Source organism: Muntiacus reevesi, chromosome 6, assembly GCF_963930625.1.
Source record: "Muntiacus reevesi chromosome 6, mMunRee1.1, whole genome shotgun sequence".
In the NCBI taxonomy this organism is placed as follows: Eukaryota; Metazoa; Chordata; class Mammalia; order Artiodactyla; family Cervidae; genus Muntiacus; species Muntiacus reevesi.
This window is the reverse complement of record NC_089254.1, coordinates 101,238,512-101,265,979: the sequence shown is the minus strand read 5'-3', so window position 1 is coordinate 101,265,979 and position 27,468 is coordinate 101,238,512. Positions and strand designations below refer to the sequence as shown.

General features: G+C 43.2%; 1 protein-coding gene across 6 annotated transcripts in view; it reads left to right on the top strand.

Moving 5' to 3' along the window:
* The window catches only part of TCAF1 (TRPM8 channel associated factor 1), a 47,043-nt gene that overhangs the window by 9,096 nt on the left and 10,479 nt on the right, over positions 1–27,468 (top strand). For 3 of the 6 annotated variants that reach the window (XR_010663682.1, XR_010663686.1, XM_065939283.1), the window contains exons 1-4: positions 5,844–5,970; positions 14,426–15,059; positions 24,934–25,928; positions 26,195–26,292. Coding sequence is in view for 1 of the 6 variants with exons in the window: in XM_065939283.1 (XP_065795355.1) it covers positions 14,440–15,059; positions 24,934–25,928; positions 26,195–26,292 (1,713 nt within the window). In the remaining 5 variants the exon portion in view is untranslated. Of the gene's footprint in view, positions 1–3,674; positions 3,858–5,843; positions 5,971–14,425; positions 15,060–24,933; positions 25,929–26,194; positions 26,293–27,468 lie in introns of those variants that run through there. The other 3 variants (XR_010663685.1, XR_010663684.1, XR_010663683.1) reach the window with 3 other exon arrangements.

The window sequence follows — 27,468 nt, the reverse complement described above, 5'->3', positions numbered from 1 at the left end:
AGCAATTTCCTGAAAGGGAAATTTTAAAAAGAATCCCATTTACAATAGCATCAAATCAGTAAATATTTGGGAACCAGTTTAACCAAAGGCAAGTAGGTGGCTCAGTGATAAAGAATCTGCCTGCCAATGCAGGGGATGCAGGAGACACAAGTTCAATCCCTGGGTAGGGAAGATCCCCTGGAGTAGGAAATGACAACCCACTTCAGTACTCTTGCTTGGAAAATTCCATGGATAGAGGAGCCTGGTGGGCTACAGTCCATGGGGGTCTCACAGTCAGACATGGTTGAGCACACACCCAGCAACAACAACTTTAACCAAGAAGGTAAAAGATCTATACACTGAAAACCATAAAATGCTGATGAAAGTAATTGAAGACACAGATAAAAAGATATTCTGTTTATGGATTGGAAGAATTAATAATGCTGAATTGTCTCTGATTGCAAATTTATATATAGAAAAGCTTAATAAATGAATTTAGTCATCTGCAAACAGGAATATCTATAGACAAAAATAATTTCTTTCCATTTTGGATGGCATATGTTTTTCTTACCTTGTTGCTCTGGCTAGAACTTTGAGTGCTATATTGGGGAAAAAATGAGAGAGGGACCTCTTATCTTGTCCCTGATCCTGGAGGAGAAACTTTCAATCTTTTACTCTTGAGTATGATAACTATAGGCTTGTTATATATGGCCTTTATTATGTCGGTGTATATTCCTTCTATATCCAGTTTTTTCACAATTTTTGTCAAGGAGGACTGTCGCCCTCTGCCTGGGTGACAAAGTCAAATGCTCTTTCTTCATCTGCTGAGGTGATTTTATACTTCATTTTGTTAGCTGAAATGAAGTTGATTTCCAGAGGTTGAAACATCTTTGCATCACTGTACTAAATCCCAACTTTTTATGGTGTATGATTTTTTTAATGTACTGTTGGATTCACTATGGTAATGTTTTATTGAGGATTTTTGCATCTATATTCATCAAGGATGTTGGCCTATAATATTGCTTTCTTGTAGTCTCTTGTCTGACTTTGGTATCAAGGTATGTGTAAGGCTCAATGCAATAACTTCCAAACAGTTTATCTTGCAGTTGCGCTATTGTTATTATATATTTTTATGCTTTTATATCCCATAAAATGCTTTTGTTTATTTAAATAGTTAATATTGACTTATATTTGCCCATGTATTTACTCTTTCCAGGATTCTTGATTCCTTCCTATTGTTATGTACTTCCATCTGGGGTCATTTTTCTTAATCTTGAAGAACTACTTTTTATATTGTATTGCTAGCAAATTCTCTCAGCTTTTGTTTATGTAAAATTATCTTTATTTTGCCTTCACTTTTTGAGGAATATTCTTGCTATGCGTAGAGTTTTAGGTTGGCAGATCACCTTCTTCTTTTTTTTTTTTAAGCAATACCACTGTGTTCTGGTTTCTATCATTTCATTTGAGGAGCCATATGCATTATTGTTGCTCTAAATGGAAAACATCCTTTATTTCTCACTAACTTACAGATTTCTCTCTAAGGTTGGTTTTTAACATTTGATTATAATCTGCCTAGATGTAGTCTTCTTTTTATTTATTCTGCTTATGGAATGAGGAGAGTTTTTTTAATCTGAGTTTTGATGTTTTTCAGCCCTTTGGGGAACTTTCTGCCATTAATTATCAGTATATTGCTTCTGTTTCATTCTTTCTCCTTTTCTTCTGGGAGCCTAATTACACATCATTGCCTTTTACTTTGTATCATAATTCTTATTATATTCTTTCTATATCTTTTCATCTCCTTATGCATCATCTTTTCTTACTGTGTGTTATTTTTGAATAGTTTCTACTGATTCCTGTTGCAATCCACCAATTCTTTGGTCACGTGTATTTAATATGCTATTACAGCTAACTATTGAATTCCTGATTTCAATGATTATTTTTAATTCTAAAATTTCTATTTTAACATTTTATGAGTTTTAATTCTATACTGGAATTCTCCAGCCTGTTTCTCTTATTTTTGAAGACATTACATTAATCACAGTTATTTTAAAGTCAGTTCCTGTTTAAGAACTCAATGTCTGAACCCCTTGTAACTATGTTTCTATGTTTCGTTGTTTCTCTTGAATTCTTCACAATTCGTCCTTATTTTTAGCCTGCTTCTAAATTTTGGATTAGACAGAGACATCATGAATGAAAAATCAGGAAGTTGTAGTTGATGTTATTTTTTTCCAAAGAGGATTTTTTTTTGAGGTGGGAGACAGATAAAGTAACAGAAGATTACTTTGATAGTATCAAAGGTTAGCTTTATACTTTCTTAGAACAGATCCATTGCAGATTTTTCTTCTACCCAAGAGCATAGACCTTACATCTTATGCATTGTTTTATTCATATGCCATGGTTTTTCTCATGTCTCAACTGAAAGAAAGTGTTGGTAAGAATCACTTACTTTGGTGGGGCTTGACCGCCATATTTCCATAAGTCTAGAACTACTGAAATGAACTGCTCAGTTGACTGACATTTTAGCCACTATTTTCCACAAGTTTTTTTGGGTCTCTCCCTGTGCATGCACAGCTTAGAAATCAGTCAGTGACTTGAGGGAAATTTGTACATAGATTTTTAGATTCACTTCTCTGAGGTTTCTTCTTGTCTGAAATTTCACTCTTTAAGTTCCAGTTCATTTGGTAATCTTGAACCAGTAAGACTGACATTTCCTGCTTGTCCTCAATTATCTTGCATTGTAAACTGGAAAATGCTCTAAAAGAAAAAGCCACAGAGAATGTACAGTTCATATCCTGTGTTTTCCTTCCTTCAGGATTGTAGCTTCTCAAGCTCTGTTTATATTGTTTGCTCTTCAAAGTCTTCCCTTGTTTCCTGTGTTTTACCCAACTTTTATTGCTGTTTTTCATGGAAAGGTTGTTCCAAACAAGGAATTTTCTCAATGATAGAACTGAAAGTCTCTCACCATTTTGTCTTACATCTCAGATTATTTATCTAAGATTATTTTATTACTTCTTGAGATATATCCTTTAGAATTTCTTTTAAAGCAGACCTTTTGATGATAAATTCTCAATATTTGTTGGTCTGAAAACATATTTAAGGCTCTTAAAATAGAAGATAGTGACAGAGTTGCGATAGGGATGAGAAGGCAGTGAGGGTAGGTTTTGGGTAGCTTCCAGACTATTAAGGGTGGTGCTACTTTGAACATTCTAGTGCATGTCTTTTGGTGACATACCTATGCATTTCTGCTGGGTATATAGGTTAAGGGTGGTTTTACTAAACAGTCTTATTTTTTTTACTTCAAAGTATTTTTTTAACGTTTAAAAAATACAAAATTTCTAGAGAAAAGAAACTACCTGTCAACCCTTCCCACTTCCTAAGGTAGCCAAATATATCCTTATTTTTCCTGTTAGAAAAACAGAAACATACAAAAGTAGGATCATTAATGTTTCACTGAAACAGCTGTATTATTTAATATAAAGATCTATCATTATTTATTAACCAACTCGCTGGCTGGTAAACAGTCTCATGAGTTTCTTTTTCGACAAACTGCCCTGCTTCCCTGCCAGGGCTGGGGCAAGGGTCTCCATCCTGGACCTGCGGGGGCACCTTCGCGCAGACGCAGACACGAAGCGGGGCCTCGGCGGTTTGGGCGGGGAAGTCGGCCAGGCTCCGCCCCCACCGTTGCATCCGCCAATCAGCTACCGGGACGGCCTCCTCCTCCCTCCCCATCCCACCGCGGCCCACCTTCACCCGCAGGTTCCACCACCGTCTCCCCTAGTTATCAAATCCGGACTGGGTGCCGCTTCTCCGTGTCACACCTCTGCAGAGGAGCCCCTTCCCCCTCTGAAGTAGCGGGTGTGGATATTGCTGGACAACGGGTGAGTCTTGTACAGATAAGGCTTCTGGGCACGGAGCACAGACGGAGGTCCCCTGCGGCTGGGCTGGGCCGGGGTCGCGGGGGGAGTGAGTCCAGCGGGACTGAGAAAGCGATCGGGTTTTCGGCCTGAGACCACTTGGGCCTAAAAAGCCAGACATCTTTCAAAGAGGATTCCCTGAGGTTTCTCCATGTCTGTTTCTGGCTCTGCTTTTTTTTTTTCTTTTCCTACCACTCTGGCTCTTATTTCTTTAGTGCTGTATTTCTCGTCCAGAAAGGTAGCCATCAAGAGTCTAATGCATTCTTGCCCTTTCCAAACGTTTTTCATAATAGAATCTTTCAAAATGACAGATAAGCACAGAAAACAACACAACAGATTTATCAGATCACCTTTCCTTCAGCTCCCTCTTTCCCTCCCAACGTCACTCCCTCGCTCCCTCCCTGTATGTCTTCTTAAGAAACAATCTGACGTTTAAGCCTTTTCCCCACCAACTGTCACACTGCCATCCTCAGAGGTAAGTTAGGTTGTATCCCTCCCATGTATAGTTTTGTCCTTATATTATTAATTTGTATGTAAGCAATATATGCATTCTTGTTTTGAATTTTAAATTTTTCATGAAACTCGGTGTTTGGGGATTTTATCTTAGGTGCTACTAATCTTGGTATTTCAGACCCAAAAGGGTCTTAGCAAACAAGTCAGCCAAACAGCCCTCCCTGTTTAGGTAAGAACCTTGGCCCCTGGAGAAAATAAAAGACTTCCTTGCCATCACTCCTCCACTGAGCAGGATCCTGAACTTGGGATCCCTTGACTTCTGTTCCTGGTGTTACCGCTATGTAGATCCTGCCAGTGAGCTCACCTACACACATACTCCTATTGAATATTGTTCATACAATTCAATTTAGGAAAAGGGTGTTGAAGGGAGAAGGGGAGAGAAAAAATGACTTGGATTTGGACCAAAATCTTACTCAGGTTAAAAGGTATGCATTTTCCTGAAACATTGTATGCTATTAAATGTTAGGATGACCAGAATATTTATTTTATTTAACAAGCATACATAGTCTTACTGTTTGCCAGACATTGATCTAAGAACTTTGTAGGTATTCACTCAGAGATTTAAGCCTTGGATTGTGACATAGGTGCCAATTTTATCATCCCCATTTTATAGGTCATGACCCTGAGGCACAGAGAATTAAGTAACTTGTGCAAAGTCACCTAGCCCATAAACTATAGCACTAAGATGGATTCCAGATCATCTGGTGACAATCTGAGGTCCTAACCATTGTGTAGTAACACCTGAGCTCAGCGAAGTCACCACACAAAGTAGGAACTTGCAGTTCTGAGAAGGGAAAAGCAACTGTCAGCTGGTCATCAGAAAGGACTTCAAGAAAGAAAGAGGATTTGAAAAGTACACAGAATAAATTTCAGCCAATTTTGGTAGCTTGACATATAATATATTCTTATTTTTAATTTACAAAAGTAACACATAACCGTGCATATGATGCATAAGTATGTAAAAGTTGCCCTTCAATATTCCTCAGATTAAACAATATTAGCAGGGAGAGATGAATCTGTCCTTTCTTGCACCATAATAACAAATATACGCGATTGCTTTTTATTATAAAAACGAGAGCCTCTTCAACAATTTATACCATTTTTATTTTTCCCTAGGCAATATGTCCAGTACATTCCTCCTACGAACTGGAGATCTAAGCTCTTCATAAGAATTGAATAATAATTCTGTAGACTGTATCCTATGGTTTGTTCAGCCTTTTCCTTTACTAATGAATAGTCAGAGAAGTATATGTCTTTATTAAAACGGCCACCCCCACTGTCCGGATGGGGGCCACCGCAATGCCCAGCCCACTGGGCCGGCGACACAAAGAAGTGCTGTCCCCTGCCAAGCGTCGCCCCTCGGCTCGCGGCCCCGCCCAGAGGAAGGGGGGGGGCGGGAGGAGACTGGTCGGGAGCCCCTCCCCTCCTCCCCCTCGGGCTCCGCCCAGCTCGCTGGCCTAGAGCTGTTTGCGAGGACGCCCCTTCCCCGCAGAACCCACGGCCCCTCTGCGCACGCAGCCCTGCTTCCTCCAGCTGCCTCCGTGGAAGCTGCAGGGGCGACCTGGTGAGTGGCCCTCTCCTAACGTCCCGCAGGCCGGACCAGGGGCGAGTGGCCGTGCGCTGAGATCGGGTAGGGGGAGGCAGGCGCCGGAGGCCGAGGGGCGCGGGCAGGGCAGGGGAAGAGGTTGCGGGTGCCTAAAAAGAGGGGCGGAACCCCTCGCTGTTGCGTCCGCCTTCCTGTGAGTGAGCTCGGCTCTCCGGCTCTGCGTCCCTCCTGCCGCATTGCTTCTCCTCTCCGGGTTCTGACATCTGATGTTTGTTTAATTGCTTTGTGTGGTCGAGTTACGTGCAGGCCTGGCCTTGGAGAAACAGCCTCTCCTCCGCGGCTTTATCGCTGAGCCTGCCGTAGCCCCTGGGTGGTGGCCGGGCTTGCTCAGGAACACACCGAGAGCTGGGGATGGAACATCACTTCTGTCCTCCTGCCCTTTGATCTTTGCAAACACCATCTCTGGGTCTGAGATCCCTCGCCCACTCCCATTGCCTCCTCCCCCCCGAGACTGGTTGGGGTGTGTGTCTGTCTGTCTGTTTATCTAACAGGAGCGGATGATCTGTGTCCCTCCAACCCACCCTGAGCTCCCTGCCAGCAGGCCAGGAGAATTCCATGGCAATGCACTCGAGCTTTTCCGCGGTCTCCCCTCCCCTCACCCCTCTGCCTCCTGCTTCCCCCATCTCAGCCCCCTCTCCACTCCTCTGACGTCACCGACAGACTCTTTGCAGATTGGCTCCGGGCCTGGGGAAGAAAATCTGGCCGACCTAGAGCCTGGAAGGGGAAGGTGGGAGGGGGATCCCATACCAGAACTTAGCGCCGACAGCCGCAGAGCTGACTGCCCTCTCCCACACTGTCCATGTGATAGACACCCTGGAAAGCAGGCTGGTCAACAGTAGGAAGCGGCTGGTAGATTTAAAAAACAAAAAACTCAGGTCTCATTCCTGGGCCCATACTCCTCCATTACTCGATTTTCCTGGGAATGACCGAGTGAGAAAAGTGAGCAAATATGAATGAGAGAAAGACAGAGAGCCGCCGGAGGGAACTTGGGAATTTAGAAGAGAGTGCATTAAAGTTGAACTGGGGGAGCAGAAAAAGTAAAGTCTTGAATGCCCACATCTATGGAGATGGGGAAGGAACTGATTCTGGAAGGCCACAAGAGTGCTTGAAAGATATTAGTAATGGTCTGTCTTTTAGGCTAGGTGATTGGTATATGGAAGTTTGTGTATTGTTTTATGTGAATTTTAACATCCATATTCTTCCATGTGCATTAGTGTCTGTGTGTTCAGTGGTGTCAGACTCTTTGCAACCCTTCTAATGGTAGCCCACCAGGCTTCTCTGTCCGTGGGGTTTTCAGGCAAGAATATTGGAATGGGTTGCTATTTCCTTCTCCAGCGGATCTTCCTGACTCAGTGATCAAACCCATGTCTCCTGCATATCCTGCTGTGGCAAGCAGATTCTGTACCACTAATGCCATCTGGGAAGCCCTCTATGTGCATTACATATTCCTTTAAATGTATGGATTAAGCCATTTTAAGTGAAAATCAAATCAATAGATTGAGCTGGTAATATCTAAAACAGAATGTGAAAGGTGTTGAACCCACCCTGATTATGGCTACTAGGCTACTATTAGCAGAAGATGGTGGACACTGGGAAAGATATTAGACATATAAAGAAAAAGGAACAAGAGTTTGATGGTAAAAATGGACCAAGACCTGTAGAGTTGGTGTCTGTGATATGAATCATTTTTCAAGGCCAGAGTAGCTATATGCTGTAGAAGTGATCCCAGGTTTGCCCTTAATACCCACATCCATCATTCAGTCATTTATCCGTGGAGTGCCTGTTCATTCCTGGGGGGAATCCAAATATATAAAATATGTCCCCTGACCTCACATAGTTACTCTACTTTAGGGATTTGAAATCAAGCTACAATGCAGGTGTGGTACAGTATCCAAAGCAAGCCCTCTACCTTCTCTCCCTTACAGAAACAGCTCTTAAAAGGAGACCCTGTGCAGGTACCCTGGGGCCTCTTTGTGGTAGGGGCAAGGGACTTATAAAGCTCTTTCCGCTGAGTTGCAAGTTGTGCCTGAGGTGCCTTCTGCTTTAGAAGTGCCTTGGGTTTCATTAGCTAGTGGGCCTGGAGAAAGCAGAGAAAGCAGGATCCATAAGGAGAACCAAAGATGAAGAACTTAAGGGGAGAAATAAGGATTTCCCCAGGCTGTGTCCATCTGTGCTCAGCAAGCTAGGAGGGCAAACAGGGATTCAAACACAAGGAAGAAACATTTGGCTTAAAAATCAAGTGTTGGGGTCACTGTTAACTGGTTAAAGTGGGGATAGAATCAGCTGCAGAGTTCAAGGAACCTCCACAGAGGAGGAAATCAGATTTATTGGTGGACACATGCATAACTTGTTGGGAGATGAAGAAAGATGTTTTAGGATGAGTGAAATAGAATCAGTTGATGAATCTAATCACTTATATATTCAATTGTTTAATGGGTTTACTTGATTGAATTTATATTATCTGTGCTATTTGGGGGCTTTCCAGGTGGCACTAGTGGTAAAGAACCTGCCTGCCAATGCAGGAAACATAACGAGACTCAGATTTGATCCCTGAGTTTGAAGATCCCCTGGAGGAGCACATGGCAACCCACTCCAGTAGTCTTGCCTGGAGAATGCCATGGACGGAGGAGCCTGGTGGGCTGTGGTCCATAGTGTTGCAAAGAGCTGGGCACGACTGAACTGACTTAGCATGCATGTACATTCTATTTTTAATTATAATAGTAATATATACAAAAATTCAAAGGAGGTAGATGCTTGCTTCTTGGAAGAAAAGCTATGACAAACGTAGACAGTGTATTAAAAAAGCAGAGACATCACTTTGTTGACAAAGGTCCATATAGTCAAAGCTATCGTTTTTCCAGTAATCAAGTATGGATGTAAGAACTGGACCGTAAAGAAGGCTGAGTGGTAAAGAATTGATGCTTTCAAATTGTGGGGCTGGAGAGGACTCTTGATAGTCCCTTGCACAGCAAGGAGATCAAACCAGTCAATTCTAAAGGAAATCAATATTCATTGGAAGGACTGATGCTGAAGCTCCAATACTTTGGCCACCTGATGCAAAGAACTGACTCACTGGAAAAGACCCTGATGCTGAGAAAGATTGAAGGCAAAAGAAGGGGGCGGCAGAGGATGAAATGGTTATATGGCATCACTGACTCAATGGACATGAGTCTGAGTAAACTCCAGGAGATACAAAGCCGGTGCTCTGGGACAACCCAGAGGGATGGGGTAGGGAGGGATGTGGGAGAGGGGTTCAGGAATGGGGAGGGACAAGTGTACCCATGGCTGATTGGTTGAGGTATGGCCAAAATCACCACAACATTGTAAAGTAATTATCTTCCAATTAAAATAAATAAGTTAATTAAGAAAAACTCCAGCAGATAGTGGAGGACAGAGGAGCCTAGTGTGCTACAGTCCATGGGGTCGCAAAGAGTCAAGCACAGCTTAGTGACTGAACAACAACGGACTTGTATAAGTTGGATGGCATCATCGACTCAATGGACACAAGTTTAAGCAACTCAGAATACAGTGAAGGACAGGGAAGCCTGGTGAGCTGCAGTCCATGGGCTCTCAAAGAGTCAGACATGACTGAGCAACTGTGCAACCGCAATAAAATCCTAGTAACAGACTTGTGTGTTTCTGGTACTTAAGAACATGGACTGCAGTACTAGACTTCCTGGGTTTCAATGAAAAATCGATCTCTGACCACCTTTGTGACTTAAGCAAGTAACAAATCCTCTGGCCATCAAGTTTTTTGTTTTCTTTGTTGTTTGGTTTTGGCTATTTTAAAAATTAGAATAGTGATAGCACATACCTCAGTGGTTTATTGTCAGAATTAAGTAATGTATATAAAGCATTTATAATGCTGCTTGGACCCTGGTAAGCACTGTGTCGTTACTACTACTAAAATTACTAGTATTACTATTATTAGTATCTTTATCCATTCAGAACTGGGTTTGTGTCCTACATAGTGCAGTGATTTGAAATTTCACTTCAGATGTATCTAGGACATTCTTCTAGGTAGATGAAAACTAGATTTAGCTCTATTCTTTGTAATAGCTTTGTAATACAGATTGTCATACTTTGCTCGAACATTTCTCCCTCTCAGAACTTGTCTTGCCACATTCACAGCATTGCTGTCAGATCAGGTCTGATACGATAGCCTCACAAACAGTGCAGGGAAGGGGAAAAGTGACGGAGAAGGGGTGCTCCGGTGTTTCTACCCAAACCCCACTCCCCTCAGGCCTCCACCCCTCTAGCCCAGGAACCAACTCAGCAGGAAATCACCCTTCTTCTCCCTTGTTCCCTCCTTTTCAAATCTCCAGGCCACCTGTCCATCCCCTTTGTCACTTCTCCACAGATACTTCTTCTCCCATGAGCCAGCTCAGTGAAAGTGAAAGTCGTTCAGTTGTGTCTGACTCTTTGCGACCCCACGGACTATTCCATGGAATTCTCCAGGCCAGAATACTGGAGTGGGTAGCCTTTCCCTTCTCCAGGGGATCTTCCCAACCCAGGGATCGAACCTGGGTCTCCGGTATTGCAAGCGGATTCTTTACCAGCTGAGCCACAAGGGAAGCCAGCTGGAGAGAGAAAATTATGAGTCTCCTGCTCTAGGTGAGTTCGGAGTATCCACACTACCGACAGTATGGCAGCTGTTGCAGAGTGTGAATGGGTGGTGGGTGGGGGGCTACACCCCAGGGTCTCACGGTGGGCACCATGGCCTATCTGGGGGATACGGGGAAGTTGGATCAGCGATCCTGCACCCTTGGGAGTCAGAAATGGTTCTGGGAAACCTTCCTTGTCATCTGTCTATCTCCCTGTCTAGGATTTTCATGTATCCATCTCCATTTGTAGTTTTGTGTAGTGGTGAGCAGCCTTGTGCATATGTCTTTAGTATGCTGCTCTGATTTTTGTAAGAAAGGCTATTAGGTTTGCTGGTCTCAGGATGGGCTCACCTTTGAAACTGAGTGGCCCCTGTCAGACTGCTTTCAGATGCTCAGGCCTTTCACACAGTGCTAGTGTTTCCAAAGCCTCTGACATGGGATGTCAGTTATCTTCATCTTCTCCTCCTCCTCTTCCTCCTTCTTCTTTGCCCCCTACCCCACTTCTTTTCATATAAGCAATTTCCTGTGAGATTGAACATATTTCCATAGATTACTTGGCTATTTAAGATTCCTCTTCTGTGACCAGCTTTTCTTAGAAGGGGAGGATTTCGGTGGCTTGAAAGATGTGGGAGCAGGAACAGGAAGAAAGAGAATGGAAAGAGAATCTCAAGTTAAAGCAGGGCAGGCCCAGGAAGGCCAAGTATCCCGGAAGCTGCTGGAGACATGCTGGAAAGTAAGGAGCAACCAGCCCTGGAGGCCTTAAACCCCAGGAGGAAGCTCAGATTCCCCCCTGTGGGCAGAGATGAAGCTCTGGGTCTTCTTTTCTGGGAAATAATACAATCCGTGACTGTAGAAGGATAAAGGTGAGGACAGATACTGATGACGTAGAAGCCGGATCCGTTTTGTCCAGGAATGAATTACTGAGGACCTAAACTAGGTTAGCGGCAGTGTGTGTTGGAAACCATGACGGACAACGCTGTGGCCAGCTGGATGTGGAGCAGGAGGGAGAGGAGACACAACCGTGACTCCTTGCAGTTTGCTGTCCCAGCTATTTCTGGACCCCAGGAGGAGCAGGAGCAGGACAAGCCCTTATTAACCTCTGCTGATTGTATCTTCTCTGTGGGGTGCAGATTACTCTTTAACAACTAGGGACCTGGAGCTTATTAGCTCCCAAGAGGAGCTAATTTGGAGGGGAGAAAGTTAAGACTTTGTAGTTTTAGAGAAGTTACAAATGGCAGAATGTGCTTTCAGTAGGGGTCTTGTATTTATTAGTTATGTCAGGACCAGGGCCTTTGAATCTGTGGCTTGGGGAAGGTACAGACAAGGGCTATGCCAAGGATTTTTTCAAGAACCCATTGAAATACTTCACTAAATATAATCATTAGTATTGGCTCTAAAATATAAAACCTGTAAAAATCAAGAGTCGATAAACACTTAATCCAGTGTTGGTAAAAATCTGACATTAGATTAGATATTTTTAACTTTATAAGAATCCCTATTATATGCATACTTAAATAGCTTACTCAAGTAATTTTAAGCAAAAAATATATATATGTACATACATATATGTACTTGTGTATATATATATACACACACACATATATGTATGTATAATAAATAATTTATATATATATATATACACATATGTATGGGCTTCCCTGGTGGCTCAGACCGTAAAGAATCTGCCTGCAATGCAGGAGATGTAGGTTTGATCCCTGGGTTGGGAAGATCCCCTGGAGAAGGGAATGGCTACCCACTCCAGTATTCTGGCCTGGAGAATCTCATGGACAGAGGAGCTGGGGAAGCTACTATCCATGGGGTCGCAAAGAGTCTGGGTGACTAAGCACACACACACACATGCATTTGTATGCATTTTATATATATTTATTTATATATATATATAGTTTGTTGTTTATTCGCTAAGTTACGTCCGACTGTTTTGCACCCCAATGGAATGTAGCCCACACAGTGTGTGTGGGTGTGTGTGTCTGTGTGTATAAAATTATTCCTAATCTAGTAATTTTAAGCAAAGATATATATACACATATATCTGTGTGTGTGTATATATATATATAAAATGTACTCTAGATCAAGTAATTTTAGGTAATGTATATATGTATAAAATAAATAATGGGAGGGCACTTAACCAATGCTATTCCTTTCATCTTCAAAACCATCCTGTGTGGTAGATGCTATTTTTCCCACTTAATGAATGAGGAAGCCCAGCCTGAGCAAGGTCGCCTGATCCCAGTAGATAGCAGAGCTGAGATTCACACCCAGGCAGCCTAACTCGGAGCCTAAGCTGCATTAATGATTGCTTTGCCGTAACACCTTGAGTGGGCATAGTCTCTCACAAGGAAAAAGTGTAAAGGCCAGAGATAAACACCTAAGGAATCTCTGCATCTTCAGAGGAGGAAAGGGGAGGCCAGGAAGGAAGCGGCTGGAGAGGTTGCAGACAATGAGGTTGGCTGTAAGGTTAGAGGTGGTCAGAGCCTCGGGGACCAGGGAACGGCATTGTCCAGAGCCACCGAGTGGTCAGTGAGGATGGTGAGGGCTGACTGTCCTGACTGTTAAACACGTCTGTCCATGAGGGCAGTGCTTCAGTAAAGAGCACATAGAGGAGGTCAGACTGCAGAGTGACTTTAAACAGGGGGCTCAAGGTGAAGAAGCAGAGGGTTTTTGTGATTGCACATCCATCGACATATACACCTTTTTCTGCTATGTCCCGGTGTGAGTAATAATCTGCTATAAATTCATAATGTGTTACTTTCTGCTTTTGGTTTTCTGGCCCCACGCTGAGATTAATAGGATCACTGTGAGTGCCGAGTGGGATGGAGCAGGGTGGGGAGACAGCCTGCTGCACCACTGTGTGGGTTTCGTGTGTTTGCTACAATAAAGTACCACAAACTGAGTAGCTTAAAACACCAGGAATGTACTCTGTAGCAGTTCTGGAGGCTTAGATGTTTGACACCCAAGTGTTGACAGGTGTGGTTCTTTCTGGAAGTTCTGAAGGAGAGTCTGTTTCACGCGTCTCGCCTACCTCTGGCGTTCGCCAGCAATCTTTGGCATTCCTTGGCTCATAGAGACACCACAGAGACCCTGATGCCTGCCTTCATGTTCTCATAGCCTGTGTGTCTCTCCCCTGGGCACCTGTGTCCCAATTTCCTCTTCTTTTAAAGGCTCCAGTCATTAAATTCTGTGCCTAGTCACTTAGTTGTGTTTGACTCTTTGCGACCCTTTGGACTGTAGCCCACCACGGATTTCTCATGAGACTTTTCAGGCACAAATACCAGAGTGGGTCACCATTTCCTTCTCCAGGGTATTTTCACGACTCAGGGATTGAACCAGCATCTCCTATCTCCTGCTTTGCATGTGAATTCTTTGCCTGCTGAGACATCAGGGAAGCCCAGTCATTAGATTAGACTCCAACCCACTATGGCCACACCGTAACATGGTTACATCTGCGAAGACTCTGTTTCCAAATAAGGTCATTCAGGTACTGGGAGTTAGTTCTTGAACGTATGTCTTTGGAGACACAGTTCTGCTTTTGTTCTTCACTTCTGTTTGTTTCCTTCTGTGACGGAAAAGCGTGGAGCTCGTGTAGTTTGACAGTAAGAGTGTTAACGGGCCCAAGAGGGTCTCCTGGGTTGGAGACACCGACAGCCCCGGTGAGTGCTCGAGTCTGTTCACAGCATCGGCCTCATCTGCTCAGTGGGAAGCGCTGCCCCAGCTAGGGATGAGTGAACCGCTTGGCTTGTTTGTCTGTTCACCCATTCTTCAGCAGGCTGTCTTTGCTTTCCTCTCTGCAGAAGCCGGTCCAGCCATGGCGACTCCGTCCGCTGCCTTCGAGGCCCTTATGAATGGAGTGACGAGCTGGGATGTCCCCGAAGACGCCGTCCCGTGTGAACTGCTCCTCATTGGAGAAGCCTCCTTTCCGGTGATGGTGAATGACATGGGCCAGGTCCTCATTGCGGCCTCCTCCTATGGCCGAGGCCGCCTGGTGGTGGCATCCCACGAGGACTACTTGGTGGAGGCCCAGCTCACTCCCTTTCTCCTCAATGCAGTGGGTTGGCTTTGCTCTTCCCCCGGGGCGCCGGTGGGTGTACACCCCTCCCTGGCACCTCTGGCCAAAATCCTGGAGGGCTCTGGAGTGGAGGCAAAGGTTGAGCCAGAAGTGAAGGACTCCCTGGGGGTTTACTGCATTGATGCCTACAATGAAACCATGACTGAGAAGCTGGTCAAGTTCATGAAGCGTGGAGGAGGCTTGCTCATTGGAGGCCAGGCCTGGGATTGGGCCAACCAGGGCGATGATGAGAGGGTTCTGTTCACGTTCCCGGGGAACCTCGTGACCAGCGTGGCCGGTGTGTACTTCACCGACAACAAAGGGGACACGAGTTTCTTTAAAGTCTCTAAGAAGATGCCCAAGATCCCAGTCTTGGTGAGGTGAGTGCATTAGCCCAGTGGGATGCTGGTCCCAGGTTAGAAAGCAGACAGTGGCTCCTGTCTTCAGGCTACTCCCAGGCTAACAAGAGAATTTGGCATTCAAGCATAGATTCATCATAAGTCAACCAGAGTGTTAAAATACCCTGAGACACAGGAAGGGCAGGGTCCCTTGTTGCTGCTACCTTTTCAGACCAGGTGACTTAGCGCTTGGATGGGAGAAACTTCTTAGTAACCATTCTGTCCCCCGGCATCTAGCTTAGTAAAATGTATAGTGTAGTGGAGTAGTGTTAGTCGCTCAGTCGTGTCCGACTCTCTGCGATCCCACAGGCTGTAGCCCGCCAGGCTCCTCTGTCCATGGGATTCTCCAGGCAAGAATACTGGAGTGGATTGCCATTCCCTTCTCCAGAGGATCTTCCTGACCCTGGGATTGAACCCGGGTCCCCTGCGTTGCAGGCAGATTCTTTACCATTTGAGCCACCAGGGAAGACCTAATAAAATGTATATATTGCTGAATCTCAGGGTTGGCATGACTGATCCAGGAACGTCATAGGTCAAGGTTGCTTGCAAATGAAATGTAAGGAAAAGGAAAACAGACAAAGTCTAGAGAGCTGTGGGAAAGGTTTTGAAACATCCAGCCAGATGGGATTAGGATGGAAGTAAGAGCTAGAGAATTCAAAAGCTGAGATACCAGAAAGGTGGCACAAGTCATATATGCTAATCTTAAATCTCAGAGACGATTTTATCTCTGGGAGCAAAAGACATGATGATGGAGAATGAAGGAGGCAGGTGATGGCTGCAGGGACAGGCTCCATGGAAAGTTCTTTGAGGGCATCACCCAACCTGTTCCATTCACACTGTCCTCCAGCACCTCATCCAGTGTTGGACATGGTTAGCAGGTGCTCAGTAAACATGTGTTGGATGGATGAAGAAAGAGATGAGGAGCTGGAATAGTCCTAGCAGTAGAAAAATCACACCAGGCCATGCCCTGTATTGTACATGAAGACTCTCAGCATGCTTGGAGCAAAAAGCGTAGGTATTTCTGACCGATGGGAGCAGAGCCAGGTGAGGTTGGACTGGGTGAGGCGGGCACACCAGGGTTAGTGTAGAGACTTCGGGGAAGAGCTGTGGCCTGTCCTTGGCATGGCACTCCTGGAACACCCCACAGCTCCATACGCACATGTGCAGTGAGGAAAGAGTTGTTCAGAGACACAGGGTTGATCAAACTTCTGCTTAGAAAGATCTCCACTCTAAGGAACTACAAGGTAAAACCTGAGCCGAATTCTATTAACAGCATAATCCCCTTTAGTTGAGTTCATTTCCTTAAGAGATGTTTTTCTCTATCAAAATCATACCTGTTTTTTCTTTGGTTATGCCTATATCTCTCTGAATCTGAATTTTTTTTCTTTATGGTTAAATCATGCATGTGTGTGCATAGAAGTGGATCCGCACATTTCAAACCTATGTTGTTCAAAGGCCAGCTATATTTTTGAATTATGATTATTCTTCATGGCATGCTCTTTTAAAATACTTTTTCAATATTGCTGGATCCCTTGCTTTCTAATTTTTATTTTAAAATTATTAAATCATAACCCCGCAATGTAACTCTTTTCATCTCTGTACATTATCTTTCCTATTCATTCATAATTTTACACCCTTGTCGTCTTAATATACAGGCTGTTTTGAATTCTGCTCATACACATTTTTCATTCTGTGTGATCTTTAAAATTATTAAAATTATAAAATAGAAAGATTACATTTTATGTAATCTTTAAAAATATAAAAATAATTATATATTATTACATTCTGTGTAATCTTTAAAATTGGCATTTATGTGAATGCTAATACATACCTCATTTGTTTAATCATTTTCTTTCTATTGAAGATTTGAATCTTTCTTCAACCATCTTGTAATTATATAATACTGTATTACATATCATCAGTTCATTTTAGAAGTATCAGGCAACACTAGACACCAACATGCTTCTATTAGAATTGAAGAACAGAGGTTATTTCCATCACTGGCAAGTTCAAGTTCACATTGAAAGTCCCTGTGGGTTTAGTTACTCTGCCCAAATGTCTTGTTTTTGTTTTTACACCCACATTTGAACATGCAAGTGTGAATTAAGATAGCTTTGACTTTGTTACTTGTGCATTTCTTACTAAATTACATTCTAAATAAGATCTTGGGATAAACTTTCTAAGAATAAACTGTCCACAGGTCTTATCAAAATGAATCAAATTTTCATCAGAAGAAATTACTACTTTTATGATCATAAAAATAAAACCCTAAGTGACAAAACCAGATGATCCACTTTGAGCCTGGTAAGAACACCCACAGATGTCAGGGCACAAGCCTCAGAGTCACCGCCCTTCCTTCCTGCCTGGAAAGCTCCATGGTCTTCTTGTAGAGCACTACCCACTACATGGCGGGAAGAGAAGGGGACGACAGAGGATGGGATGGCTGGATGGCATCACCAGCTCGACGGGCATGAGTTTGAGCAAGCTCTGGGAGTTGGTGATGGACAGGGAAGCCTGGGTGCTGCAGTCCGTGGGGTTGCAAAGAGTCGGACACGACTGAGCGACTGAGCTGAGCTGAAGCCACCGTGTTGTCTATGTGACCACACCACCCGTGCTCTGTTCCCCGAACAATGTCTACTCTTCCTTCGGCTTATCCTCACTGGCCTCCGCTGTACCTCCCACTCTGAGGGCAATGGCTGTTGTATTTGTGTGCAGAACCACCTTCTTTCTATTATGTATTCATTCGAACAAATACTGGATCCACTGTCATAAACACATGCTCATTTCAAGACTCAGGATACTGGGAAAAGCACCATTTTAGTGGAGGCCAACCTTAATAAGTTCCTAAATAATGTCTGTTGCTTGCTCTAAAACCTAGAACTACAGATAAGCCTCGTCTTTAAAGTAGGATTAATAATGACTGCCTTTAAGGGTGGTTGTAAGATTTCAGTGAATGAAGAAACATGTTCAAAGTACCTAAAACACTCTAATTGTTTTGACGTCAGCCTTCATGTTATGGCATATAAGCATATGAGGTCATGAATATCGTTTCCAACCATTGAGATGTACCTGGCATCCATCGTTACGCTGCTTTGCCCCAAGTCATGTGTTCTGCTCCAGTTGTATAAGCTATTGATATCTTAACTGATACTTTTCCTATTTCCTCCATCAAACTGAGGCAGCAGCAGCAGGACCAGCTGCCTTGTTTTATCCTCTTTATGCTTTTAACCAAGCAAGGACTAGACACGGGATTGGCTTTACCAATAACGTGGCTTGACACTGATTAAACATATCGTTAGGTAATCAGTCTAAGGGAGGTTTCAGGAGACTCAACCACAGTAGTTTGCTCTTTTTTTAATAAGAAGGCCCTTGTCCCATTCTAACACAAATCTCAGGCTTCTGTTAGAGTTCTTGTTCTGTGTTTGTTCATTCATCCATTCATTTAAGGCAGCGTTTTTGTTGAGCATCTGCTATAATCTCAGGCATTATTTCTTACTTCAAGGAAATGATTTCCAAAGATCTGACAATCAGCAGTGCAGAAACATCTCCAATAACCAGGCTTGAAGGAAATACAAAAGTAGAAGTACCTGTTGTAGGAAGAGGGCTGTGATATCTAGGCTCAGCAGAACTCAGAAACCTGAGGTTGCGGCTAGCAACTGCACACCGTGACAGCGTGTGCTTTCCACTGTCTTTCCACCTTTAAATGGAAAGTGCTTGAGTATAGTAGAAGGTCCTTACCCTCATTTCAGCTATGACTCCATTGAGGCTGGTTTTCAGTCTTCAGGGATCTGTGTGTATTCACAAGCATCAAAGATGCAGAGAAAAGAATGTAGAACAACAGTCATGCTTTGAAATGTCCACATGCTCCAAATTCCTTGGCTTGAAAACACTCCTGTGAAACCTGAATTGGCAGACATTAGAAATTGATGTCATATATAAATAGATAATCTCCACTTCATTTTGAAAGATAGTCAGGGGATATTATATATAAAACAGTCTTTTGAATTCTAGATTATGAAGATTTCAGAGTTTTGAAAATTGATTATGTGAAATAAGTAATACAAATGAAACAAGAAACCTGCCAAATTACTGAAGATAACATGAATATGACTTCCCAGGTAGTTCTGAAAACAACTGAACTCAGGTCTCCTGCATTGCAGGCAGATACAATATCTGAACAGATATTAATAAACTTATTTGTAACAAGGATCCAGAAGTCCTTGGAAGTCATTGCCAGGATGGATAGAATGCCAACTGCCGATGTTAAGTCAGGGTCGTGACCCAGTGAGGTGGGTGAACGTACATACCTACCAAACCCTGCGCTTCTTACTACATTCCTAGCCATATATAATAAAATTGTATTAACTGGTTCTCACAAAATAAACTAGAAGTTTTTAGAGAGTGAATTCAAGCGGGAAGATGTGCCACTTTAGAAGAGAAATTGCTAAATCACAATTCAGTTTTCTTTTCCTTTTTATAAACATTTTCCCTTCTTCAATTTCAAAATATATGCTTACTGGGAAAAAGGGAAATAGTCCCAAAGGATGCAGAGTAAAAAGTGAATGACCTTCGTCCCCCACCTCTGCCTCTTACGAATTCTTCTTCTGCCCAGAGGTAATCACTACCTACAGTTTGCACTGTGTCTTTTTTGATACTAACTCTATATGAATTCTTTCAGAAATAAGAGGATAGGAAAGTTTTTGTAACTTGATTTATTAAACCAGTATTTCTCTGATACTAAAACCAAAGAAAGACATTGCAAGATAAGAAAACTCAAAACAATGTCCCTCATGAACATAGATGCAAAAATTCTTAATAAAATATTGTAAATATGATATGTAAAAAGGATAATATATCATGACAAATAAGGCTTATTCTAGGAATGCTTGGCTGGTTTAACATTCAGATATCAAATTAAGTAACATTTTAATTATTTTCTTAATACAAAATAAATGAGAAACATATAGTTCAATAGATGCACACAGAAAAAAAAACTGACAAAATTGAATATCAGATCATAATGAAATTTCCACAAACCAGAAATAAAAAGGAACTTCTCAGTGTGATGAGTTCTCTTTGAAAAATCCAATAGCCAAGAATATATTTTCTGGTGAAATACCTTAAGATTGAGAACAAGGCCAGGAAGGATATTTTTATTTAACATTGTACTTAAGTTTCTAGCCAGTGCAGTAAGGCAAGTAAGAAGGCATAGAGATTAAAATTAAGAAACACACCTATGTTTGTTTGCAGAAAACATAATTATCTATATAAAATATTCTTAAAACTGCAAAAAAAGTTCCTGTAACAATTGGTTTAGCAAGATTTCAGGATACAAAGTCAATATACAAAAATAAATTATATTTTTATATACTAGTAATTGGTCATTGAAATTAAAAATACAATATCTGTTAAGACAGGGCCCCAAATCATGAAATACTAGCAAATAAATTTAATAAAATGTGTCACACAACATGTATGCTGAAAACCACAAAACATCACTGTGAGAAATTAAATAAAACCTAAAGAAATAGTGAAATACACTATGTTGATGGATCAGGACACTCAATATTTTTAAGATGTCAGTTTTTCCCCAAATTATCTCTACATTCAGTGCAATCCCAACCAAAGTTCAAACTGGTTCTAAATTTAGATGCAAATGAAACTAACGAAATTTCCAAACTTACAAGAAAGCTGAAGTGATCAAGACACTGTATAATAGTTGTCAATCTTTTCTATTATCACCCCTGATTCAACATCATAATTAGAATGTTTTCATCACACCTAGATAGTAAAAGGACAGGGAAGCCCGGTGTGCTGCAGTCCATGGGGTTGCAAAGAGTTGGACACGACTGAGCGACTGAACAACGAACAGCAAAAATAATGAAAGAGTTCACTCTTAGTTTCTTCCAGTGCATGTGTGGTTTCATTTTTAAAATTTATCTCTCTGATTCAGTTGAAAATTTTTCTGTGTATTTGTGCGACGTATGGGTCCAGTTCATTTTTTCCCAGTAACATAAAATGCCACCTTTTATTATACACTAATACCCATGTTCACCGTGTTGCCTTTAATTTTTTAACAAATGTACATTTTTCTATCTGAGTTGAGAATTAACTTGTTTTTATAATCTACCTTTTCACTCAAAACAAGAATTCCATTTCTTCCATCCTTGCAGTTTTCTGTGCTCACTCCTTACTGCCCAAGTTGTTTTGAAATCATCTGGTTTTCTGGTTGTAATTTGGTTTTACCTTAGCTTTGTTTCTTTGTTCACTTTGTTTTTAACACTGTGGCTCATATTAATTCAGAATGATTTCTTGCCAATCACATCAAATGTCACAAGAACTTTACCAGCAGTTTTTCAGCATTAGTTATACAACACACTGGCACTTTTGCCCACCACTGCTTCATGTAGACAATCTGTTCCTATATTGTATTTATTTTTGTTTTTCTAGACCTACAGTGTAACCTCAAGTAACCTCTGAAAAACTTTATTGAGTGGTGAATTTCATAAGTCCTTTTGACACTTTCAGTATTCTCTATGCAGTGAAGAGTCTTATTGAAGCTATGTGTCATACAGAAATATTTTCATTGCACTGAAATACTATTTTTAGGGCACTGATTTCACTTTTTTCATTGTAAGTAATTTGGTTTTTGCTTTTCTTTGTACTCTGAAGCTCATAAACTTGCTATGAATTGACCAGACCTTCTCTATTTCACTTATACTGGTTTGCATTCAGACAGTCAGTTCAGTTCAGTTGCTCAGTCTTGTCCAACTCTTTGCAACCCCATGGACTGCAGCACGCCAGGCTTCCCTGTCCATCACCAACTCTCAGAGCCTTCTCAAACTCATGTCCATCGAGTCAGTAATGTCATTTCATTCTAAAAACTCAGATCTTTTTTTTCAGCACAAAGAAATTTTCATCAAATTAAATGTTTATTTCTTCTTTGTTCTTTGCTTTTAGAACTTCTTGATAGCCGTTAGTCTTCTTATCTATCCTTCATTTTCTCTTAATGAATCACTTCACTCAACCTGTCTGTTGGTTTATTCATAGTCTTCAGCTACATCAATACTTATTTTTCTGCCCTTGTATTAAATAGGATTATCTATTTGGCAGTTATATTTTTATTCTGATTATTAACTTTTTATAGTAGCCTGTCTCTTTTTTTTTTTTTCCTGCAGAGAGATAATATATCTAAAACCTCTCCAATGATATACAATATTTACTTAGGACTTTCTCCAGGTAACACTTATTTTGGAGGGAGTTGATTTTCCCTTTGTTTAGTTTGTTGCTTATATTTAGTTTAGTTGCTTATATTTCATGCTATTAATTTTCATTATTTTTGATTTCTGTTCAAGGGTTAAATGGCACTGAATTTCTAGATTGGTCATTATTGGTTACTGAAGTACATTTTCTCAGGACAAATGATAACCCCTGTTGTTTTTGTTTTCTTGATCTTCTCTTTCACTTATGTGCAGTTCCAGATTCTTCTTTTCTCATGGTTTTCTGATCGATTTGGTTTATATTTCCTATTAATTCCTCCTGTCCCTGTTTGCTGACTGCACTCTTCTTGAAATCTAGTACTATCATGGTTTTATTCTTTTTTGTGTAACTTTTTGTTTCATTTCAGAACAGAGAGGGACAGGAAAAGTAAAAATCCACTTGAGGTTTTTTAATGAAACAGTCATTTGTCTTCCCCTGCACATAAGCTGTGGCTGTTGGAAATAACAGACAAAACTCTGATGACGTCCCAGCCTCATCGGTGAGCAGGACCTCACCTAGGGTCCTGCTGATGAAGCCCTACTGTTGACACAGTGGCTGGGTCTCGACTTGACACATTCAGTGTTTCTCATTTGTTGTAACAGGCTAGTGTGTAAACCTTAATGCCAAGGTAGATCACCTCTTTACTGACTGCACTTGTAAGACAATTGCATGAAATTTATGAACAGAACTCATTATAAGAACTAAAACATTTTTTATTTAATTTTGTATACATAATCTTTGTGTATGTTTAATTTGCTGATTTTTAATATATATATTAATATTGATTGGGCTTCCCTGGTGGCTCAGATGGTAAAGAATCTGCCTGCAATGTGGGAGACCTGGCTCAACTCAATCCCTGGGTTGGGAAGATCCCCTGGAGGAGGGCATGGCAACCCACTCCAGTATCCTTGCCTGGAGAATCCGCATGGACAGAGGAGCCTGGTGGGCTACAGTCCATGGGGTCACAAAGAGTCAGACACAACTGGGAAACTAAGCACACATTATTATTAATTATATATAATAATAGTTTTATTTATTAATATACAATATTATATACAATATAATACAGTTATGCATTGTATTATATATGATATATTGTATTTTGTATATTGTATTATATAGACAAATATATATTATATACAATATAATTATTTATATACAGTAATGATATAATTATTAATATATATATAATAAAATCAGCAAATTAAAGATATACTAAGATGTTGCTGGAGAAATATAAATGTCACAAAAAATAGAACACTCTGGCTGCTCTATAAAGAAAGAATGACTTCTTTCTTTAGGCAAATGATCACTGGAAGCAATGTTGTAATCACAAGGTTGTCTGGTGATTTTGGAATCAGAGCAAAAACAGCTGGATGAGTGGTTTTAATGCTAGTGCTTCACGGAGCTGGAGAGCCATCTTATAGGGTGATGCCTTTATCTTCAGGAAAGATTTGGGCCTGCTAGGAGGACTGAAGTTTCCCCATCAGTTAATTACAGCTCTGCCAACCACAGAGGGTGCAACACAAATACTACAAACATGCTGCTACCTGACCCCCATTTTTCAGTGTTTCCTTACAGCTCCCTCTGACCATACAGTCACTCACAGTTAATGAGAAGGGCTTAACCAGCTCTGGGATCTCAAGCTTAGAGAGAGAGATCACTCTACCTCATTCCCTTCATAATCCCACTGTCTGGGGCTGAACCCCCATTTTGGGGTTATAGGTGTCCTGAAGCCTTATAGGAGTTTGTTACCCTTAGAAGGACCACTTGAGTTTCCCCGATAGCTCAGCAGGTAAAGAATCTGCCTGCAGTGCAGGAGATGCAGGTTCGATCCCTGGGTCAGAAACATCCTCTGGAGGAAGAAACGGCAACCCACTTCAGTATTCTTGCCTGGAGAATCCCATGGACAGAGGAGCCTGGTGGGCTCCATCCAAAGGGTTGTGAAGAGTCAAACACGACTGCGCATGCACACACACAGAGACAGAAATAGTTGTGATGAGAAAAGCCTTATAGCATGGATATATATCACTCCTGTTGGGCCAAAAGTGAATGTATGGAAATCTGGGTGTAGACACTCAGTCCTCTTGGGTTCAAGTAACAGGAGGGTCTCACAAGAGTTGAGGCCCAGCTCCCTGCCCCACTTTTTGAGATAATAGTGGTTCTTCACTCGAGCCACTAACTCACTCGGCTCTGTGTCGGCTTTATTTGCAGAAAGTTGGTGGCATGAAATTATAAACAAGCCCCCTTAGCAGAATGAAACCATGATTTCTCCTTCAATTCTTTATATAGGGCTTAAAAGGCTGAACAGACACTTAAATCCAGCCTGTTTAAGATACAGTATTGAGTAAGCCCAGCAGGACTTCTTTCAAGATTTCCTTTGGAGGGTTAATACAGAGAATGATAGAGCAGAATCAATGTCGAGACTCTGTGTCTTCCCTCCAACGAGTACTCCCCCCCCCTCCCCAGCGAGCTCAGGTCTGTCCTCCTAATTCTCTGGTAAGAGCTAAACTTGAGATTCGTAAATCGGACGCTTGCTGCGTGCTGGGCGCTGTGCTGAGCATTTTGTAACAGAGGACACGTGTGTCTTTTGCAGCTGTGAGGATGATCTCTCTGAGGACAGAGATGAGCTCCTGCACGGGGTTTCCGAGCTGGACATCACCAATTCGGACTGTTTCCCGTCCCAGCTGCTAGTGCACGGGGCCTTAGCCTTCCCCCTGGGGCTGGACTCCTACCACGGCTGTGTCACGGCGGCTGCCCGCTACGGCCGGGGCCGGGTGGTCGTGACCGGCCACCGGGCCCTATTCACCGTGAGTAAGCTGGGCCCCTTCTTGCTCAATGCCGTCCGCTGGCTGGACGCGGGCCGCAGAGGCAAGATCGTGGTGCAGACAGAACTGAGGACTCTGAGTGGGCTGCTCGCCGTGGGGGGCATAGACACCAGCGTTGAGCCCAATCTGACCAGCGATGCCAGCGTCTATTGCTTTGAGCCCGTGAGCGATGTCGGAGTCAAGGAGCTGCAGGAGTTTGTCGCCGAGGGCGGGGGCCTGTTTGTCGGAGCCCAGGCCTGGTGGTGGGCCTTCAAGAACCCAGGCGTGTCCCCTTTGGCGCGGTTCCCAGGAAACCTCCTCCTCAACCCCTTTGGCATTAGCATCACCAGCCAAAGCCTCAACCCGGGGCCCTTTCGTACCCCCAAGGCGGGGATAAGGACCTACCACTTCCGTTCCACCCTGGCTGAGTTCCAGGTTATCATGGGCAGGAAGAGAGGGAACGTGGAGAAGGGCTGGTTGGCCAAGCTGGGCCCCGACGGCGCGGCTTTTCTGCAAATCCCCGCCGAGGAGATCCCCGCCTACATGTCGGTGCACCGGCTCCTGAGGAAGCTGCTGAGTCGCTATCGGCTCCCAGTGGCGACCCGTGAGAACCCCGTCATCAACGACTGCTGCCGGGGTGCCATGCTGTCCCTGGCAACGGGGCTCGCTCACTCCGGAAGCGACCTCTCTCTGTTGGTCCCCGAAATTGAAGACATGTACAGCAGCCCCTATCTGCGCCCCTCGGAATCGCCCATCACCGTGGAGGTCAACTGCGACAATCCGGGTGAGGAAGGATGGGTGGATGGGAGCCCGGCGGGTAGGAATGTGGGGGGTTGACTTCTGCAGCTCAACTGAGGTCTGGTCACCTCCGGGGCCATCTCCAACCTCTGCCGTGCAATCTCAATGAGGTGGAGGTTGGGGTTGTAGGGAATGCTTGGAAGATGAGAGCCAGGGCGGCAGGGAGGCAGAGCTCCTGTCGGGTCTTTGGAAGCTGGGTGCAGATGGAATTGTGTGGGAGGATAACGCCTGCTCTTCCCTGACTCTTGGCAGGCACCAGGTACTGCTGGATGAGTACCGGGCTCTACATACCAGGAAGGCAAATTATTGAGGTCTCCCTGCCTGAAGCCGCCGCCTCTGCTGACCTGAAGGTAAGGCATGCCCCATCTCCCTGCATAACTCAGAAGCCAGATGCTCCTGCTTTCATAGTCGGCATCTTAGTCAATCCTCCTACACACCCTACTGGCAAGGTTGTTGTTAAGTCTCAGTCGTGTCCGACTCTTTGCGGCCCCATGGACTGTAGCCCACCAGGCGCCTCTGTCCATGGAATTTTCCAGGAAAGATGACTGGAGTGGGTTGCATTTTCCTCTCCAGTTGGCAACACAGGGCATGTATTTCTGCCCTTTAGTTGCTTAGGATGAAACAGCTAAGGGGCAGAACATCTAACTGATTGACTGAAATGTGTGGATTTGATACATTTCAGAGCCCCAGGGCTCAACCCTGACCAACTTCTGGCTGAAGTGTTGTGCTTTTAGCTTAAATGTCATGGGGGGGGAGCAGAAAGATACCAGATGGCTGGTGCCCTAGAATACAGTGGCATCCAGTAAATCTCAGTTCACGTTTCATCCCATGTACATCTCACACAGAAGCATGAGGTGCTACACATTCAGGCTTCTTCCCTATGATGTCACACACTTGCCCAGTCCACTCTGGCTCTGTCACTTTCACACACACACACACACACACACACACACACTTCTTCCCTATGATGTCACACACTTGCCCAGTCCACTCCGGCTCTGTCACTTTCACACACACACACACACACACACACACACACACCCTGTCACTTTCACACACACACACACACACACACACACACACACACCCTGTCACTTTCACACACACACACACACACACACACACACACACACACCCTGTTTGCACACACACACACACACACACACACACACCCTGTCACTTTCACACACACACACACACACACACACACACACACCCTGTCACTTTCACACACACACACACACACACACACACACACACACACACACACCCTGTTTGCACACACACACACACACACACACACACCCTGTCACTTTCACACACACACACACACACACACACACACTGTCACTTTCACACACACACACACACACACACACACACCCTGTTTGCACACACACACACACACACACACACACACACCCTGTCACTTTCACACACACACACACACACACACACACACACCCTGTCACTTTCACACACACACACACACACACACACACACCCTGTCACTTTCACACACACAC